This window comes from Crotalus tigris, unplaced genomic scaffold (genome assembly GCF_016545835.1).
Source record: "Crotalus tigris isolate CLP2741 ecotype Arizona unplaced genomic scaffold, ASM1654583v1 scf7180000019707.1183690, whole genome shotgun sequence".
Taxonomy (NCBI): Eukaryota; Metazoa; Chordata; class Lepidosauria; order Squamata; family Viperidae; genus Crotalus; species Crotalus tigris.
In genome coordinates this window covers 614,219-634,402 of record NW_024097673.1, presented here as the reverse complement: position 1 = coordinate 634,402, position 20,184 = coordinate 614,219, and the positions used below count along the sequence as shown (strand labels likewise).

The following is a 20,184-nucleotide window of genomic DNA, read 5'->3' as shown; positions in this document are numbered from 1 at the left end:
AAAGTGAGAACACAGCTAAGAAAAATGAATATATTGAACATCAAATAAGCAAGATGGAATGAAATATTTTCAAATGCTGGACTCACATAAAGTATTTTGTGTTCCTGTACACAAAAGTGCTTCCCCATCCCATCTAAAGCAGCCACAAGGGATTGGGTCAATTTAGCTATTATAGGCTGGTTTTGTATTACTATGTGTAGGAGAAAAGTAGTCTGAGCTGGAAGGCAGAGTTAAATGTTTCATCACTTTGGAGTCACTGTTTTGTCACAAGAGATCCAAGTTCAGTCCCCCCCCACCCAGTGGTGGGATTCAAATATGTGAACAACCGGTTCTCTGTGTGGATGCCACTTCTGGAAGTCCATTCTGGAATTGGGCAACAAAAAAATTGCTACCAGTTTTTCAGTGGCTGAATCCCACCACTGCCCCCACCCCATGAATACCACTGACTCTTATCTAGTGCCAATTTAGCTTTGACTGTTAGCTAACTTGATTCTTCTGTATAGATATCAACAACAAACTCTACTGTGTTTTGAACTCAGTGAATGCTCCTGGTTATTTGTGCCTGACACTCTGCATTATTTGGATGCAATAAAATACAGTAGTTAGCATTCAAACATGCTGAAAACAGAATGACAAAAATGTTATTTATTATTCTACATTCATACAACATTAATATTTAATTATATCTTTAAAACAGTATTTTACACTAAGCTTAATAAATGTTTCATTCACTACAAGGCTCCAATTCAACGTTTTAAGATTTAGGACTTAATGTCAAAAAAGTAATGCATACAATCTATCAACATATTTATACTGAATTTAGCACCAAAATAACAGCTTACAAATTACAGAGCTGGTCACACATTTTTAATATGTGTCTATTTAAATATTATTTAAGGGCACCAAGATAATTGCACCCATTTACATTAGCATGTTTTTTAAAAAAATGTTTTCTATGTAACAGCAAGAATTTGGAAACTGAAGGCAGGCATTACAAAGCATGACCTGAGTGTCGGAGACTAGTATCAACAAAATGTTTTTTCTACAATTTCTGTGCCTAGATTTTTCAACATTTGGCTCTGCTAGGTGGGGTTGCAGTTATAGTCCACATCATCACATTATTCCTGTTCTTAACTATTAGCTACTTGAACTTATGCGCTGAATTTCTAAAATAAGACAATTAGGATGTCATTACTTAATAGGATTGCTTCATCAGGCTCAATTATCTGATTGGCAGAGTACAATATGAAGTATTCTAGTTCAACAATCCCAACCTTTCCAGCTTGGCGGTCCAGCCCAATGGGGAGCATTTGTGCTTCTGCACGAAGCTCCATTCCTGTAAATGGAGCTTCACATGAGCTTGTGTCCTCCGCTCACACAAGTGGAGCTTCATGCGTGCACACACTTGCCCATCTCTCCCTCAGCCCAGTTTCGAACAGGCCGCAGCCTGGCAGTATGCTGTGGCCCGGGGGTTGGAGACTTGTTCTAGTTAGCTTGCCTCATACATTATATTTGCAATGTATCATGAGTTGACCATAATAGTCCTAGTGAAATTAATGGGACTTTTTAAGATGTGCTGCAGTAAGATTGGACTAACTGAATGGTAGCATGACTCTTCCATATTTACCAGCTTCTTCCAGTTTAGAAATCAGTTAGCCTTTGTTAACATGAACAGAATATTTTGATTCTTCTGTTACTTCCAGAAATAAATTCTAGTTGATTTACTAGCAAGAACTAAAGAATTAAAACAAAACAAAACTCAAGTATTTCCAGATCCAAAATTTTGCCAAATAACTATCACATCATTCTTTCTTCCAAAAATTATGAAGTATATCCTCTTCTTAAATACAAAAAGCCCTAACCTCCTAAAGCAATTAATTAATTCCAATCAAAGCTATTTGGTCACTATGAAATGGACCTACAGAGAATTAACAGTGCTTCCTTGAAGGTATCCTCAAGTTCATCCCTCATAATCACTTAAGACAGAAAGAATGCTAACACAGAAGTGGTTTCTTAGATTCTATAGAAAAAAAATCCCAAATATGAACAACCTGTACAATGCAACTGCCTTTACTTTTTAAACAGAAATGATGAGAGGTCAATCTGAAGCAAGGCTATAATAACATGGAACACAGGATGAATTAGTTCTTCTCAAGTCTGCTTTTGATGCATCTCTTCCTTTTTCTTACTTTATTTGTATGCAGTTCTATGCATTAACAGTCAATGCAGAGCTTCATTTATCTGGTAGCGAAGTGCAAGTGCTAGAATGCAACATCAGCATAGCTCTGAAATGAAATTTTCTTTATGTCAAAAGAACAACACTGTCGCAACCATTTGTGACATTATAATTATATCTTCCAATTTTTCTTGATCTTGAAGTAATGCAATAAAATAGGAGACATGGAGCATGCCCAGTTTGTACAGCTGACTGCATCCACAGTTTCAGTAGATAGCACGTGGATTTTTGGTGGTATAATAGGCCTCGCAGGCTGCTACATAAGCTGACTCTGGAAAGAAGTCATCATGATACTCAGCTAGGAACCTATAGAAGTAAAATATGTATGATTATTTGTTCTGTTAAATTATCTAAGCATTATCTTAAAATGCTTCTGAAAAACTGCTATAAATTAACCATGTACAAAGAACCCCATGCCATTAATCTTATAAACGGTTAATTGGGTGTGGTTCCCATTATATCCAACGGGACTTACTTTTGAACTTTGAACAGTTGCAAGTAATCCACTGAAATACTTCTGGAAATGCTTTTGTTAAAATGTAGGATCATTATTTGAACAGATTTTCTAATCTCTGTAATTCATTTGAAACTAAAATAATTAAATAGCATTATAATTTTATATTTGATGATTAAATGCTTTTTTCAGCACATGAATTTTAAAATAAAATTCCTAGTCTAATACATTAAGAGCTTTTTGCTGTAGTAATCCAGACTGGAACTATATTATCTATGCATTAGTACAGATTAGTGGTCACAGGCTATTACTGCAAGTTATATTACTTAATATTTTTTCCTACAAATAATATTCCTAAATATTTTAATTAGAAAACTGATAAAAATCAGATATTATGCATCATATAGCATTTGTCAGAAGGACTGATTCCATGCTGCAGAATTAAGATATATTAATTTTGAATTACAGATATATTGTTCCATATGAAAAAAATAGATCCTAAATATACATCAGCAATGAACCTGCAGGAGATTATTATTGGATTATGAACAAAACCATATTCTTTTCATGTGAACACATTTCTTTTAAGAAATACAGGAAAAACAATTAACTTTCTAAGCTACTGTATGTGCAAGCTCTACATACACTGAAATGTCTCTGTAATCATATATCTGGCACATAATTTCTGTCAATCTCTTATACACAAGTAGTCTTTGTTTAGCGACTACTTTGATTAGCAACTGTTCACAGTTATAACAACGATAAAAAAGTAATTTTGTGACCAATGCCCATATTTACCTTTACAGGCTCTCTCTCTCAATCATGTGTGTTCATCATTACAATCAGTTAGTTTATGTTATCTTGTGCCTGACCCTTTTTTTTTCTTTTTCTCTGCTTGCAGTGGAGAAATTGCCTAAACAAGCTATCTCTTCCTGAGCTGCTTTTCTCTGCAGCACAACATGCTGCTAAAAAAGTGCTAATTTGTAACGTGAGAATGACCTTGAGGGAGGACAGGAAGGCTACCTACAAAATGACAAGGAGCTTAATGGTCAGGCAAAGAAACTTAGGAAGGACCCACTCTAATTGACCAGGCTATAAATAGTATATGTGTGTGTGTGTGTGTGTGTGTGGGCGATTTGTACTTTGAATCTTGCAGGATTCTGTTAATGTACTCTTATAATAAAATAAAGTGGAGTTAGCTCATCTAGTTGTTTCCTGTCTGGTTTACCTAGGAGGGCTGACATATTACTGTCTAAAATTATCAGGCCTTAATCGGTTTCATGTGGAAGGCTTTTGTTTACCAACTAAGCAGCTTTGGCCTAACATATTCCTCTAGATCAGTAGTGTCAAACTGCCAGGCCATCATTCGGATGGTTGCATCATGTGGAGGCCGTGCCCACCCTAGCTCCAGCAATGCAAAAAAAGTCACGATACGTCGCAAAGTGTCATGTGACATGGCGAATTTGACACCCGTACTCTAGATATATATTCCCCACTGTGTGTCTGCTTAATCTCTTGTAATGTCTTCCTCTCCAATGAATGTAAATGCAAACATTAATTCTCTTCTTGATAATTATCCTACTACCAAGTGAGCATTCCAAAAGATATGGAAATGGAGAAAAGAGCTATAAGATTTTATCCTTTTATTCAGCTTCTTCATGAATCTAGTTCTGGAAACTTTCCCTGCCATTTGGGTTCACTTGACTCTTTGGGATCATATTTTTATGACATTGTAAAGCAAAGGACTGTAGCACAGTTTCCATCATGTGAGTTTTCCCTTAAGCACTGTTTCACTTAATAACCACGTGCCATGCTAAATGAGGAATACCTATGTTACAAGGAAAGTATTATTAGGGAAGCTAAAACTTCTTGATTAGAATCTTCTACTTTTCTCCTATACAATGAATTAGCTATCTAACAAATAACTCTCCTATAACTAAAATGTTTGTTCTGCAAGTTACTAGCTGCTCTTGAATATTTAGCTTCTAAATTTGCTGTTATCCATAAGTTACCTTAGGAACAACTCAAAATGCTTTACTAAAGCTTTTAGATTTTTGTCAGAAAAGCTCATCTTCCCAAGTATCTCTGGAAGCTTTACTGTAAAAACAAAAAGGGAAAAAATGTCAACCCTTTCCCATTTGAGAGTTTTTCTTTCAAATGAAAGCAATTTGCCATTGATACGTCCCCTTATTTGTTACTTCCACCTTTTTATATTCCATCTTTATTTCAAGCATTCATGCAATTATCCCCCCCCCCTCCAAATCAGGTCTTAAAGTATTTGGGTTGAGAGTTAATAAGTGGCCTGAGATCACCCATGTTTTATAAAAATTGTTATAAAAATTGAAAGGGAGTTAGATTGAAATATAGTTCTGATTTTCTTTTTTTTAAAAAAATCCTCTTAAGGGAGATTTATATCTCTGAATAGATCAGATTATTTACAAGTACTGTAGCATATTTGTATCTGAGTGAACTAAATTCTATCAGGAATGCAGAATTAATTTCCAATTAAAAATATAATGCATAAATTAAAGTTGTAACAAAAACCATTGTAGAAGTTCATATACGTTACCAAACATGCGCAGCAAATGTTGAGATCCATAAATGTAAGAAGGTGGTGGCGGCTGATTGCCTGGAGGATAGCTTTCTGGCATGAGTTTCCATGACAACACCTAAAAATAAAATTAGAATAAACTTTGTCTTGATCTAAATCTAATTTAAAATCATGACAGGATTCTACTAAATATTGTCAAAATCTTTATCTTAGTAGTTTAAAATATATAAAATAGAAAACTCTAATTTGTACAACTTTCTTCTTTCTACATCAGAACAATTTCCAAAACTGTTTTTAAAAGTTTATTTATTAAATAAAACTGTTTGTATTTATTTAAAAATGAAATTTACAGAATTATGTACATAATTAATTAAAAAACTATAAGATATAAATTTTGTAATTCAACATACTTAGAAAGGAAGAGGTTAGTACATATTAAACAGTAAGCTAAAATGATGCAAGCTGCATTTCAATAATACCTGGAGAAATATAGGTTCCTAGTTCAAAAGCATCTTGATTCACAGTCTTGAATCAAGTCTTAAACAAAAAAGCTTACCTCATTCAATTCATTATTTCTTCTGCCTTCAAATCCAGCAAATACTGCACTACCCTCTTTGCTAGGGGTCAATGTAATAGGAGATGATGACCCACTGTGGACAGGAGTTTCTTCAAGAAAAGAGTAGGACATTATTTTATGCATGGATATATAAGGACAAGAACTCTTATTCAGTCATGAGAGATTTCCTACAGTTATTAAGAAATTCCTTTGATCTTTTTGTGGATGGGTGCTTTAAAACAATTTATGACTTCTAGAAACTGCTTGGAATCCTCCTCGCAGTTTTCTTAGCAAGATTTTCAGAACTGGTTTGCCTTTGCCTTTTTCCTAGCTGAAAGTTATGTCTGGCTCAAGATCACTTAGCTGGCTTTGTGCCCAAGGTGGAACTATAACTCAGTCTCCTGTTTCTAGCCTTGTGCTTTAACCACTGCCCCAAACAGGCTCTCTCCACTGACATAGGCAATCTTATTTTTATAAAATTTCAATAAGTCTAAATGCATGTGATACCACATTAGTATCTTTGATTAATATTATATATATATATATATATATATATATATATATATTATATATATGTCTGATATTGTATATAGGTCTTTGGTTGTTCGGGTTTTCTCCCGCGTAAAATTGGAAGTGTCTTGGCAACGTTTCGACGAAGTCCCATTCGTCATCTTCAGGCTGGTGTTTTCAGCTTCGTGCTTTGAACACCAGCCTGAAGATGACGAATGAGACTTCGCCAATACGTCACCAAGACACTTCCAATTTGACGCAGGAGAAAACCCAAATAACCAAAGACCTACATATATATGTATGTATGTATTTATGTATGTATGTATGTATATGTATATGTATAATTTCTAATATGTTTAATCCTCCAGGATTACAATTCCTCACACACTAATATCAAGGAGCTAATAATTCTTTGCTCTGAGTGTGTGTATCTTTGAATCACTTTTGGATTCCTGGCAACTCCTTGGCAAGATTTTCAGAAGTGGTTTGCCATTTCATTTCTAGGGCTGAGAGAAGTGACTAGCTCAAGTCACCTAACTGGCTTTATATCTAAATCAAAACATTGCTAGTGGCTAAATCAGACAAATTATTTTGCTAAAAACAAAGCGATCATGGATTTTGCAAAGTTATTAGCATAAAGCAAGTTGTTTCAATTGTTTCTATAAAACAATCAGACCAGAACTGATGTTCAAAGTCATTTGCCTATTGCTAAAATTTAAGAAAAGTTTCTAATATCTAGTCATTCAAAATATTGATCTGCTTATATTTCTGAGTCATCCTCCTCAAATGCCATTATTTGTTGCTAGAACCATCACCATATTCAAGTGAAGACACTTGAAATGCATGTTATCGTACTGCAAGAATGCTTTTTATCAACTGCAATTGTCTGCTGTTATTACAACAAAAATCAAATCAGGAGACATCCCCATGAGAAATCCAATATGGATTGGCTATAGCATACTAAGTATGACCCACCCTGAAGCACAAGCTTTCAAAATCTATTAAAATAGCGACGTTGGTAATATAGGGTTTATTATAAAAGCTTAAAGTACATATGCAATGCCTTTGAAAAATGTTCATTATTAGCACTCAAATTTATCATACTAAAGCTTCATTGAGTTTGTTAAAAGACAACTCATGAACTGAAAATACTTTTTACATCATTGTTTCTTTTTACATAATCAGTTATTTATCTTAACACAGAACTCACTTTTTTCAAGATGCAAAAACAATTTTGGCATTGAAGCAGGAGCCTCAGTATTCCGCCTTTTTGGCTGTGGGGAAGCACTGCTTTCTGACAGCCTATCACAATTGGACGTGTGACGTGTGGAACGCCTTAGAGACTGCAAGATTTCAGGTTCTGTTTTTCTGCGTTTTGGTGTTGCAGGTTCTCCTGTTGCAGGCTGACTATCTGTGGATTGTGGAGTTGATGGATTCAGAAGAGGTGGGCTTGGAGAAAGCTCTTCTTGATTTCTGATCAAATAAAAAAAAGGTGAACTAGGATGTTGGGCCAATACACAAGGCCAATAAAGAACACTTTAAATAGTAACTGTGTAACTTTCATCATTATTGAAAAGTCTTCTTTCAGCTTACTGGCTGCCAGTAAAAAATATAGTTTTACGACTATAGGTTTTTTAAAATAATGTCATTAAAACCATTCTATTTCTCGAAAGGAATGCAAAAAGAAAAACACAAACCCACCTGTTAGAATTTGCTACACTCTCTTTGATTGGTAGAAAAAATTTGGAGGATGTCACCTTTTTAAACTGTGCTTGCTCATAAGGATACAGTAGAATAAGAGGAAGAGTGAAATCAAAGGTTATTCTTAGGCCATCCACCATTTCTTTACATAATTCAACACTAGAAAAATAAGATTACAAAAGAAATAAGTACTTCATATAACAAAGTTTATGTTAATATTTCATTTATTTTGAAGAACTAAGTCATAACAATCAGTATTATTTATTTATCAAACTTGCATGCTGCCCTTCCTACTCTTATACTGTCTCATACTGTTTTTGGTATTACTATTAGCTCAAGCATCTATTTGGGGTCAGAATCACTCAATTAGAACCAAGCCAAAAATAATGCCTAGATAGCTACAGAGGAGTGATAATTTATTTTCTATGTGTTTTTTCTACAATAAAGAATTGGAAGTTGCTCCCCACAATCTATGTGTTAGTTTATCTGAGTACTATATAACCTGCTTTTTTGGATGAAAGAGGCTAAGAAAGGAACCTTCCCTAGGATGGAACTCAAAAGTGATGGAATAATTTGGGCTAGAACTGAAAAGAAGGAATACATGTACTCCTTGACTTCCATCCAGTTGCTTAGCAACCTTTTGAAATTGTGATGAACTGCCCCATAAGGCAGGGGTCCCCAACCCCCGGTCCATGGACCGGCACCAGGCTGCAGCATGCCAGAAACCAGTCTGCACAAACAAGCAAAGCCCCATCTGCGGGATGCAGACAGTACATGAAACCACGTCCCCACCAGTCTGTGGAAAAAACTCTGTCCACGGAACCGGTCCCTGGTGCCCAAAAGGTTGGGGACTTCTGCCATAAGGTACTTATGACCCAATTCTGAAGTTGTAATGGCTGACCTACTCCCCAAGTCATTTAACCACATTTTGGGTGCTCAGCAACTGATCTGCATTCATACCTGTTTGCAGCATCTTGCAGCCATGTGAATGCAATTTATGACATATTTGTCAAAAATTGGCCTCTACATCCTGATTTTGGCAAAAAAACGCCCCATAGGGAATAATGGGTTCACTTAATAACTGCATATTTGCTTAATGATAATGGATTCACTTAATGATCGCTACAAAGAATGTTGTAAAATTGGGTCAGTCACACGGATGACCCACTTTACGATGACATAACTATTATGATTATAATTGCAGAGTCCATTAGAGTCATAAGTCGAAGACTATTACCTCCAATGAAGAGTATTTTAGAGATCTGTATAAGAATGATAGTGATATGCTAAAGAGTGGAACATAAGAAATGCATGTTATGTCAATAAAAAGTTGATGAAAAGAAAGTTGTACTACAGTGTTATGAGAATGTTGAGAATTAGGCAAATGGTGTAGCTGGAAAAAACTTAAAATATGGATATATTTGCCTTATTAAGTGGCTATATGACTTATTTAAAAGAACACCATTATTGTTCCTTTATATAAAGTGAAGTTAATGCAAAAGTATAGGAAATAAATTTATTTATAAATAAATATTTATTTAGAAATAAATAAATAAATTTATTTAGCTTGCTAATATCTAATTAGTTGAACTTGAAGTTAAACCTTTCATTTTAAACTCTAACGTAGACACAAAATCAAATAGTGTTTGCTTACTTCTTTTCTGGTGGGATATAATGAAGATTCAGATTGGAATGTGAAGTCATTTGATGGTGTCGGGATCTCTCATTGGCTGAAAAAGCTGCATTAATGGCAAAATGCTTTACGTATGATTCCAAGATGGTTATTAGATTTGTCTGACATGGCAGTTTCACAAGCTAAATTAAAAAAAAAATATTTTACACATTTTCTGTTCATATTTCAAATAAGCATGGTACTTATACAGGCAAAATGGATTTTTTTAAAAAAAAAGTTGGGCACCCCCTCACACACCTTGCAGTCAAGCCTATTCTTCACTCTCTTGTAACTCCACTCACTAGCCTACAACCTGGACTAACAAGAACAAATAAGTATCATAGGAGTACAGCATATTTTCCATCCCACTAATTTTATTTTTCTCATTCCTTGTCAAGCCTCACGTAGCTGGCAAAACCAAGGAATCAAGAACAACAGAGATGTCAATAGGTTATACTTAAAGCCAGGGTGGAATAAATACAGAATTCTGAAAACAATAATAGCAATTTTGAAGCTTCATATACTTGTCCAAGCAGTCTCTGAGAATTGGATACAATTGAATGGAAGAAAAGAAATTATGGCTGAGTCTCACTGGAGCAGTTTTTCTTATCTCGCTCAATAGTTGCCCTTGAATTGCCTTTTTGAAATAAACATGGAACTGACTTGATTCTAGCATTCCCACAATTTCTTGTTCTTTAAAGCTAAGACTTTAAAGGTAAATTGAACAAACTCATAGATAACAAATATATCAATGGTTATTACTCTTAGTCCTATTTCCAGGGTAAGAAGTGCTTCAAATATCAGTTGCTGGAAAACCACAGCAAGAGAAGAATTTCCTGTTTGTGAGCTGCCTACAGGCAATTGGTAAGTCCATTACTGATTGCCTGTAGAAACCATAAACAAAATGCTAAATTAAGATGGACTTTGGCCAGGCCAGAAGGGCCAGTTTTAGGTTTTCTATCATTAAATCTCAAAGATCAGAAAAGCTGCAATAAGAATAAAAATAAAAGGATGAGTTCATACATTTAGAATTAAGAAACAAGCTGCCTTTCTATTTTCACTAAGGAAACTGAGTTTACACATCTCTCATATAAGTATTAGATCATTTTTTTTTAGTTTAGTAGCCTAATTTAAGGCATGAGTATGAAGTTTCACCTTTGTTAATACCATATGATTGATAAAGAAATGAATTAAATACAGATAAATAAGAAATTATTTTAATGTATTTAATAAGATAAATGTCAACTTTGAAAATGAGCATAGCTGCAGCCATTTTCCCTACTCATTTTCGGTTGACACATAGCACGAAAGGAGGGGGTTTACCAAGTGCTTCGCTAGACTAAACAGATTTTCTCCCATTGGAACCAAAGTCATCGGCTGCTCCCGGGGCTGCAGGCTGGGCGTTTCGTGAAAAGCCTGCCAAGAAGATGCATTGGGGAACTTAGTAGCTTGCATAGCTTTACAAATAACTTTGTATTGGGGATTGTTACATGTCTATTCAGACTTGGTTTCACTTTTCACGTGCTGATACTTTGTATCAATAAACATGTTCTTTGAGGAACTTGCAAGCCTTGGAGTTCTGCTTTATTTGTCTCTGTCGGAACCATGACAATAAATCTATTTTTCCTTGACAACATCCAAGAATTTTAATGTACCAATGCTACCACTATGCCACCACAAGGCTAATGTACTCTCAGATTACCTGTGGAATAGAAAAAGCAATCAAAACAGAGAATCCTGAAGATTTAAACTTACAGTTAATCTACTTCCTTCAAAGTCTAGTAAAACAAATTGCTATTAAATTGTACTGTAGAACACCTTTTCACTAGTTTCCATATTTGCTTGCATATATTGTACATTTATATATAGTCACCTGGTATCAAATCCTATTGAATTTAATCTGTCTTATATCTGGCAAATTGTACATGTGACTGCACTGTCAAATAATGTTAATTTCTGCATATAAAGTGTTTAGTATTACTATATCCAATTATTTTAATTTGCATAAAATGTTCCATACCCGTTTTCGCCTGTTAATATAGTAACAATCCTCTTCAAGTTTCTTTTTCAAGATTTCAGGAATTTCAATGTTTATTGCTCTTTCTTCCATATCTCTTTTAGTATGAGTCTCTAGCTCTTCTTTCTGTATCAATATAATCAACATTACAAAAACTTGAATTTACTTATGCTACATTAAATATAATAAACTATTAGGAATTTTTAAACTGTATAATGAGGCATATATCAGAGCCTGATAAATCCTGAAATCACAAGTAAGGACCTGTTACGAATCAAGGCCAAGAGAAACATCTAAAATAGTTTTATTCAAGATAAAAGTCCAATTCTGATCTATATCTTGGTGCTTTGGAATGATGTACATCTCAGTGCTTTTATAAAATCTACATTCTTTTCAGTCTCTTTCCTAATTATCCTTAGCATGGAATTTGCCTTTTTTACAGCTATGAGTCAACATCATTATTGATCTTACTACAACTCATTTTCCTAGTTAGTTACAGATAATAGCAATCTAATTTGTTAAATACCCCATAACTGCTAAACTTCTTCAAATGCCTTTGAAAAGAAACTTTATCAAAGTGTTGTTGAAAGGTATGTAATGGTCATCCCCCTCTAGGTTCCTAATCATCATCATCACCATCATCATCCTCATCCTCCAGAAGGTTGGTGAAGCAGGATTCACATTACAAGATCAAACCCAATTTTCCTTCCGCAATTCTTTTTCTTCTATGTGTTTAATTTTTTTAGTAATTTTTTAAATTAATGTTCTAATAATTTGTTCAGAAAAGTTCATTGGTCATCATGTAACTTCCCTATCTCCCTGCATCTCTTTGCCTTTTTAAAGAGCAGGTAATATACTCCAGTTCAATTCAATATATGAACTATGCAATATATAAAATGCAAACTATCTAGAGGGCCTCTGAGTTTTTCTGTTTTATTGGGGAATGGATATGTCAGAACCATGTCTGTCTATGGGCATAGGGATTCCTGTTCTTTTCGGGTTCTGCCATTTCTCTTACAAAAGTGGGAGCTTGGGGTTGCTACAGTGTATTTCCTTTGCATTGTTCCTTGCTCTATCCTCTTTGATGTTTCTTTCGCAGGGTGAGAATGGAATGTGCCTCCGGCCATCTGCCTTATCTTTGGGCATGGAAGAAGAGACGCGGAGACTTAACAGCCTTGGAAGCGGAGCCTTATCACTCCATGCCCACATTTTCACACCTGTGGATTGGCCAATTTGAGCCGTCTGGATGGCCGGTTGGTGGAGTTTTCATTGACTCTTTTGACTTATTGATTTGTGTGGGAAACCCTTAGATCCTGCCTTCTACTACTGCTGTCATAACCTTCCAATAAAAGTTCCCTTTGAGATGATGCCTATTTCAAGAGTTCTGCTTCCTTGGAAGGCTTAATTGAGGCAGGTTCTTACATTAGACAGAATCTGAAAATAGTCAACCCGGAGGGAAAACCCCTATTGTGGGGACTGTGCAAAGGATGTCGAACCACGGATGTCGAACCACGGTGGAGAAAGCAACCTGTGCGGGGAAGCTCCCCCCAAGGTTGGCCTGAGTGGCAGCTCCAGCTCATCTGATGAAGCCATGACCAGAGAAAGTTGGGAAAAGCCAAGATGGTCGATTAGCGTGGGGAAGAAGGAAGAATGGGAAGTGAAAGCCAGAAAGGTGATCCCCCCAAGGCAGCCATCCACCGGGATGGAAGCGAGAGATTGAGAGGTCACTCAACCTCAGCAAAGAGGACAATGAGAGACCAACCGGGTTTGATTGCTTCCTTAAACAAGCCATCAGCCTGATGGTTGAAGCTTTCAAGATCCTTAAGGAGGAAGAAGACCCCTGCCGGGACTCAGTGGTGCCGAGACTGGTAGAGGAGGAATGCTGGGAGGGTGAGTTGGCAAACATTGGTCCCTCTACCAGTGCCTTGGAAACTACGGAAGCAATGACTACATCAGCCACCCTAGCATGGGTCACCCCAGCTGGGGGAGACAGGCACCGAGCAAGACGAAGGAGGACCCACCTGCCCGACCAGAAGGTCCCAAACTTGGGATTAAAATATGATGGGATTTTTCCTACCCTATGTCCTGAGTTACATGGAGTAATACGGGCGAGATATCCCCAGCGACATCAGACGGGTCAGGGTGGTAACCATGGCCCTGGAGGGAGCAGCTGCCCGGTGGATGGTGACCCTGCATAACACTGATGCCCCTGAGCTCCAAAACTTCAATCAATTCATGGCTGCCCTGAAGCGGAGGTTCGAGGACCCCTTAGCTGACCAGAAAGCCAGAGAACGCTTCAAAATGGTGAGGCAAGGTCATCGCCCAGTGGCCGAGTATATGGAGGCATGCCGCCTCAATTGATCGGAAGAAGTCTTAGTGGGCCATTTCAAAGACAGGCTGAACGATGATCTGTACCATGCATGCATCGCATGGGGAGATCTGGATCACCTGCATGACTGGTGTATCCTGGCCGATCAACCAAGCCTGAAGACAGCAACACCTGGGACAAACCTGGAGACGCTCCCCCCAGAGGGAAAAAAAGAGGCAACAAAACGCCCCATCGCAGCACCATGTTCAATGGATACCGGGCTGCAGAATGCCGCTTGAAGACTCCCATATGCACGCCTGACCGGTCTGGTGGAGGCAAGCCTGGGAAGATTCCTCAGCGACCCAGGGGGACTGCCATGAAAAGTGCTGAGGTGGTTGAGGTCCAATTCCCCAGAATCCCGGGGGAAGGAACTCCAGCTCCGACAGGAAAGTGACCCGACTGTCCTGACAGTGACTCTAAGGACAAACCCTTGGTAAATGGACCCATTGCGCCCCTCACCAGAACAATAGAACTGTTAAGTCCAGAGATGCCGAGAAAAGTAACTCTGAAGGCCCTGTAGGACTCGTGTTGCACCATTGCTTAATAAGCCCAATCTTAGTGGGAAGTCTAGGGATTCCGGTGAGGAGACTGATGAAGCCAATTTCATTTGGCTAGTTAGATGAGTCCATCTCAGGAGGTGTCCCAGCCACCCTCACTACGCAGCCAGTCCAGCTCACAATGGGGGATCATACAGAAGACTTTGACTTTTATAGTGACCCCTGGCATGGAGTGGGCCCTAATATCGGGGATGACATGGTTGAGGAAGTGGAACTCAAGGGTGGATTGGAGGACTGGAGAATTGTGGTTTCCAAAAGAGAGGCGCACTGTATGGGGGAGACCTGCAAAACAAAGAGAAAAGGAGCTCCAGAGCTGGTAGCAACTGCAAAAGATTGGGGGTTGGAAACCGTACCCAAGGAATACCGGGATCTAGCTTAGATGTTCAGCGAAGAGCGGTCTGACGAGTACCCCCCCCATTGGCCCACTGACTATGCCATTGAGATTCTACCAAGAGCCAAATTGCCTAAGCCCAAAATGTATTCAATGACTCCCCAGGAGCTGGAAGAGTTACAGAAATTTAGCGCAAGGTTTTATACAGCCGGCAAGACCAAAAACTGTGGCCCCGGTGCTGTTCCACGAAAAGAAAAACGGATCTCTTTGCCTCTGAGTGGACTATAGATCTTTGAACATGGTGTGCGAAAACAATATCTATCCCTTGCCGCTAATGAAGGACATGTTGGTCCACCTAGCAAAGGGGAATTAAGACAAATGGGAGGCATATTACTGGGTTAGGATCAAGGAAGGAGACAAATGGAAGACAGCGTTTAACTGCCCACTGGGGTGTTTCCAATTCAGGGTGCTCCTGTTTGGATTGCAGGAAGCATCAGCAGCGTTCATGCAATTGATAAATGAGGTCCTTCAGGAACACCTTTACAAGGGGGTTCTCGTGTATTTGGCTGACATCTTCATTTTCACCAAAACGAAAGAAGAGCATCTCAAACCAGTCAGAGTAGTTCTAAATAAACTGTGGGCCACCTGGCTTTAGGCCAAACTATCAAAGTGTGAGTTCCATAAGGAAAAAATTGACTATTTGGCGTATCGCATATCCCATAATGGGTAGAGATGGACCGAGAAAAGGTCTGGGCAGTGCTAGAATGGGCACCACCACGCACAAGGAGGCAGTTGCAAAGTTTCCTGAGGTTTGCTAACTTCTACCGACAGTTCATTCCCTCTTTTGCACAACTAGCGCTCCCCATTACCAATTTACTAAAATCAAAGGGGAAGGCAAGCCAAAACCTAGTCAGCCGCTAAAATGGACTATGGAGTGTCAAGCCGTGCTTGAGAAACTAAAGAGACTTTTCTCAGCCGAGCCAGTCCTAAAGCACCCAGACACAGAAAAACCTTTTGTCATTCAGGCAGACAGTAGTGACGTAGCAGTAGGCACAGTACTGCTCCAAGAAAACCAAGAGGGCCAGTTACAACCTTGTGCCTACACATTGAGAAAACTCACAGAAACTGAACAGAGGTGGGCAGTGTGGGAAAAGGAAACCTATGCCATACACTGGGCCCTCCTCACATGGAGGCATTTCCTGGAAGGAAATAAAATCCCTTTCCAGGTATGGACTGATCACAAAAACCTGGAAGCTTTAAAAACGCCAAGAAAACTGTCCCCAAAACAGGCAAGGTGGTCCCAACACTTCCACCAATTTAACTTCACTATCAAATATCTGCCTGGGGGAAAGAATTTCCTAGCCGACGCCTTATCAAGGCTGCCACAATATAATAGTGGAGGTGGAGGTGGTGAATCCTCTTGTGTCTTCTAAGCAGTTAGCGGCTCCAGTAACCACAAGGGCATAAGCAAAAAATTCAAAACCCCTAGACAGCACAGCAGGAATAGAGTTCAAATAAGCTCTGGAAAAGAATGAATGGTTCCTGAGTCATAAAAACCTCTGCTCAAGGGATGACCGGCTGCCATAGGTGGAGGGAAAGCTATATGTCAGGGCTTTTCAACCTTTTCACCCATTGTACCACTTTTAGGATATGGCAACATCCGAGTACCACACTAGCAAGATGTCAAAAACATGATGACCCTACCCCCAAAAGGAAAAAAGTGATAAAGTACGGTAGTCCTCGACTGACAACAGTTCACTTAGTCACTGTTCGAACTTACAATGGCACCGAAAAAAGTGCCCCCCAAGCCACAGCCGAGCAAGACACCTACCTACCCGCCCAGCTGGTGGTACTCTTCCTCCTGAGCATTTCTGTTGAGGATTGGCAGTGGGGGTGGAGTGGGGGTGTTTGGTTTTTATTTCCCCCATCTGCTGGGTGGTTGCAGCAGGTTTTGGTCACTTCACATGACCCTGGGACACTGTGACTGTCATAAATATGAATCAGTTGCCAAGCATCTGAACGTAAATCACAAAACCCTGGAGATGCTGCAACATTCCAGCTGACTGGTACTTCTTCAGGGCTCAGCAGAAGCATCAGGATCAGTGCCAAGCTCCAGCTGGAGCCTGGCGCTGATCCTGGCACTTCTGCTGAGCCCTGACAGCCCTGCAGCTCCAGCCATCTCTCGCTCAGGCTTGTGTGATGCTGCCACCGGTTCAGCTCATTCCCCTCCCCCGGTACCACTTTTCTAGGATGGCCACATACCACTTGCCAGGTGCCAAAGTACCACAGATAGTACCCGTACCACTGGTTGAAAAGACCTGGCTTACAATAGTGCTGTTCACTCAAGCACAGGTTATACCCCATTCACAATAGGACAAAGCTTCAATCCAATGCCTGAGTTGCCGGTCAACGAACCCACCATCCCCTCCCCAAAGGATTGGATTGCACAGCTGCAAAATACGTGGTCAGTAGTTAGAAAAGTGCTAGATGAGGCTAGGGAAGCTTACAAACTGCAGGCAGATAAAAAGCAGGTAGAACCTAAGCCATTTAAAATCAGGGAGAAAGTATACCTGTCCACAAAGTATTTAAAATCTTTACAGCCATCAAAGAAGTTAGGACCAAAATTTGTGGGGCCTTTCCCTATTAAATGGGTCATCAATCTGATAACCGTAGAATTGGAACTTCCAAAAACATTAAGACAGGTTCATCCGGTATTTCATTGTAGTCTATTGTTGGAATATTCATGAGCAGGAAGAATCATGTGGTAACTCAGTCAGCCAATGTGAAGAAAGTGCTACTGAGTCTGTGCAAAAAGGGATTGAGTTAGGAGCTGGATTTCCAGTCTCAGTTTTGACTCTGTATCTCTCTGTAAGAAGTCTTCATTTGTGCTATGTTGCTGTAAAGAAGAATGTATGGTATTGTAAATATTTTTATATGAATATAAAGAAGTTATTTTGAATCAGCTAAATGCAGTCAACTGTGAGAGCTTCTGAATTATTTTTTCACCAATAGAGAAATTAAAATTGTCTAACAGGTTATGGGCCCAGAGCTTACTAAGCACTGCATTGTAATTTAAAGCTGGAAGAAATTGCCTGTGTTCAGAAACTATAAGAACAAGGCAGAATTAGCAGAATGGCTGCAATGGAATTTAAGGAAAGCTGTGTGCCTCGTTTGGGCCAGAAGAATTACATTGTATGGGCTGCAAAAATGGAATGTTTGCTGAAAGCTAAAAAGCTGTGGTATATTGTAGAAAATCCACCACAAGTATTTGCAGCTGCTGATGAGAAGAGTCATGATCAAGCAATGGCTTATCTCATCTTGAACTTAGATGATGAACAATTTCTAAATATTGCAAATTTAAAGACTGCAAAGGACATTTGGTTGAAGTTGAGAGCTGTGCACGTGGATGTTTCTGCATGCAATATAGTGCAATTGTCAAGAAAATTTTATAGGGCCTGCTTGCAACCAGGTGAATCTGTGGAACAGCATTTAAATAAAATGCAAAGTTTATTTTTGGACTTAGAACAACGTGGGATTAAATTCCCTGAGTCCCAGAAGGTTTTATTGGTGTTGAACAGTTTAGATAAAACTTGGGACACAGTTTCTGCTATATTTGAGTGTAAAGAAGAGCAAGACTTAAATTTTGAGGCTTTAAAGCAGCGGTTCTCAACCTGTGGGTCACGACCCCATTTTTGGTCGAATGACCATTTCACGGGGGTCGCCAAACAACGCAGTCTGCCATTTTTTCCCCTTTTCCTTAGCTGTGTTACTCCCTTTTATTCTATTGGCTTTTGAAAGCCAATAGAACAGACTCTCTTGAATAGAGTCTAATTCTATTGGCTTTCAAAAGCCAATAGGAATTGTCCAGGCTGTCTCTGCTCTGCTGAGCCCGCCAAAAGTCCCATTCTGCAAACGGTGCTGCAAGTTATATGCAGCGAAGGTGAGCTGTCTGGAAGTTTCCACCCCTCCCTGCTGAGCAACTACTAAAAATGTAAAGTAAAAGAGGGCCAGGGGTGGGAGGTGGGAGGCCGGCAGGCGCAGGGAGGGTTGCTGGCGCGCGTGGGGCCCAGCAGGTGCCTTACCTCCCTTGGGCTGGGCCAGCTGGTGGCCCAGCCGGTGGTCACCCTGCGCCGTCACTGCCCCTTGCCAGCTACGCCTCGGCAAGCGCAGGGGGCGGCACCACGCATGTGCGGCGCTCCTGGGCAGGGAAAGTCCTCGACTTACGACCGGTTGGGTAGTCCTCGACTTACAACCGGTTGGGGGGTCGTGGCATTAAAAATGTTGAGAACCACTGCTTTAAAGGCATGTTTACTTAATGAACAAGAAAAGCGCCATTTTAGAAGGAGCCACGAGGAAGTGAAATTCCTGAGGAGGGGTCCAGACTGCAAGTCTCCGGAGACATTTTGCAGGCAGAGAGCTAAGCAAGAAAAGAATTGCTACATTTGTGGAGCAAACAACCATCTGAAAAGGAACTGTTTGCAAAGGAACAATTTGCAGCAAAGGACATTTGTGCAACCAAAAAGGACTGATTTGCAAAAGGAACATTTTGGTGTTGCAAAAGTATGCTATAGCAACAACAGAGACAAGTGGCTAATAGATAGTGGGGCAAGTCAAAACAATTGTTAATGCCTCTGAATTATTTTGCAGGTTTGTTCCAGTAGCACAAGAAGCTGTGGCTTTGGCAAATGGCCAGAAAGCAAAAGTCATTGGAAAAGGCGATGTAAAAATTCCATATTTGGAATCAAAGTTTACCAATGTGCTTTGTGTACCTGAGATGGAACATAATTTGTTAAGTGTGTCTAATTTAGACAAACAAGGTTTTGAGATCATTTTTGTAAATGGGAAGTGTCTCATCAAAAGGAATGGGAATATTTTGCAGAAGGCATAAAGGAAGATAATCTATATGTATTGCAGGGACAAAAGGTTCAATGTTCCCATATATTTAAGAATGTTGCACAGCATGATTCATGTGTTCATCTTCTACATAGAAGACTTGGCCATGCAAGCTTTAAAGTTTTGCAGCAAATGCAAGAGTTTGCAGAAGGACTAAATTTGAAGGGATGCAAAACATATTTGGACTGTGCAGTTTGCAAAGCATCGATGTCAAAGGCATTCCCAGTTAGTAAATGTAGCACAAGACAAACAAAAAGAGTTCTAGAGCTGGTCCATGCAGATCTTGTGGGACCTATGCAAGTCAGTTTGGGAGGAGCAAAATATGCACTGGTAATTGT

At 39.1% G+C, this 20,184-nt stretch overlaps 1 protein-coding gene across 3 annotated transcripts in view; it reads right to left on the bottom strand.

Moving 5' to 3' along the window:
• Positions 1–630: 630 nt before the first annotated feature.
• Positions 631–20,184, bottom strand: part of MSL3 (MSL complex subunit 3) — a 44,114-nt gene continuing 24,560 nt past the window's right edge. The window contains exons 6-14 of one of the 3 annotated variants that reach the window (XM_039364269.1): positions 11,701–11,823; positions 11,004–11,096; positions 9,663–9,823; positions 8,009–8,167; positions 7,518–7,780; positions 5,798–5,907; positions 5,260–5,359; positions 4,703–4,787; positions 631–2,542 (exon numbers count right to left, since the gene is read on the bottom strand). In XM_039364269.1, the coding sequence (XP_039220203.1) occupies positions 2,443–2,542; positions 4,703–4,787; positions 5,260–5,359; positions 5,798–5,907; positions 7,518–7,780; positions 8,009–8,167; positions 9,663–9,823; positions 11,004–11,096; positions 11,701–11,823 (1,194 nt within the window). In that variant the 3' untranslated portion in view covers positions 631–2,442. The remainder of the gene's footprint in view (positions 2,543–4,702; positions 4,788–5,259; positions 5,360–5,797; positions 5,908–7,517; positions 7,781–8,008; positions 8,168–9,662; positions 9,824–11,003; positions 11,097–11,700; positions 11,824–20,184) is intronic. The other 2 variants (XM_039364270.1, XM_039364271.1) reach the window with 2 other exon arrangements.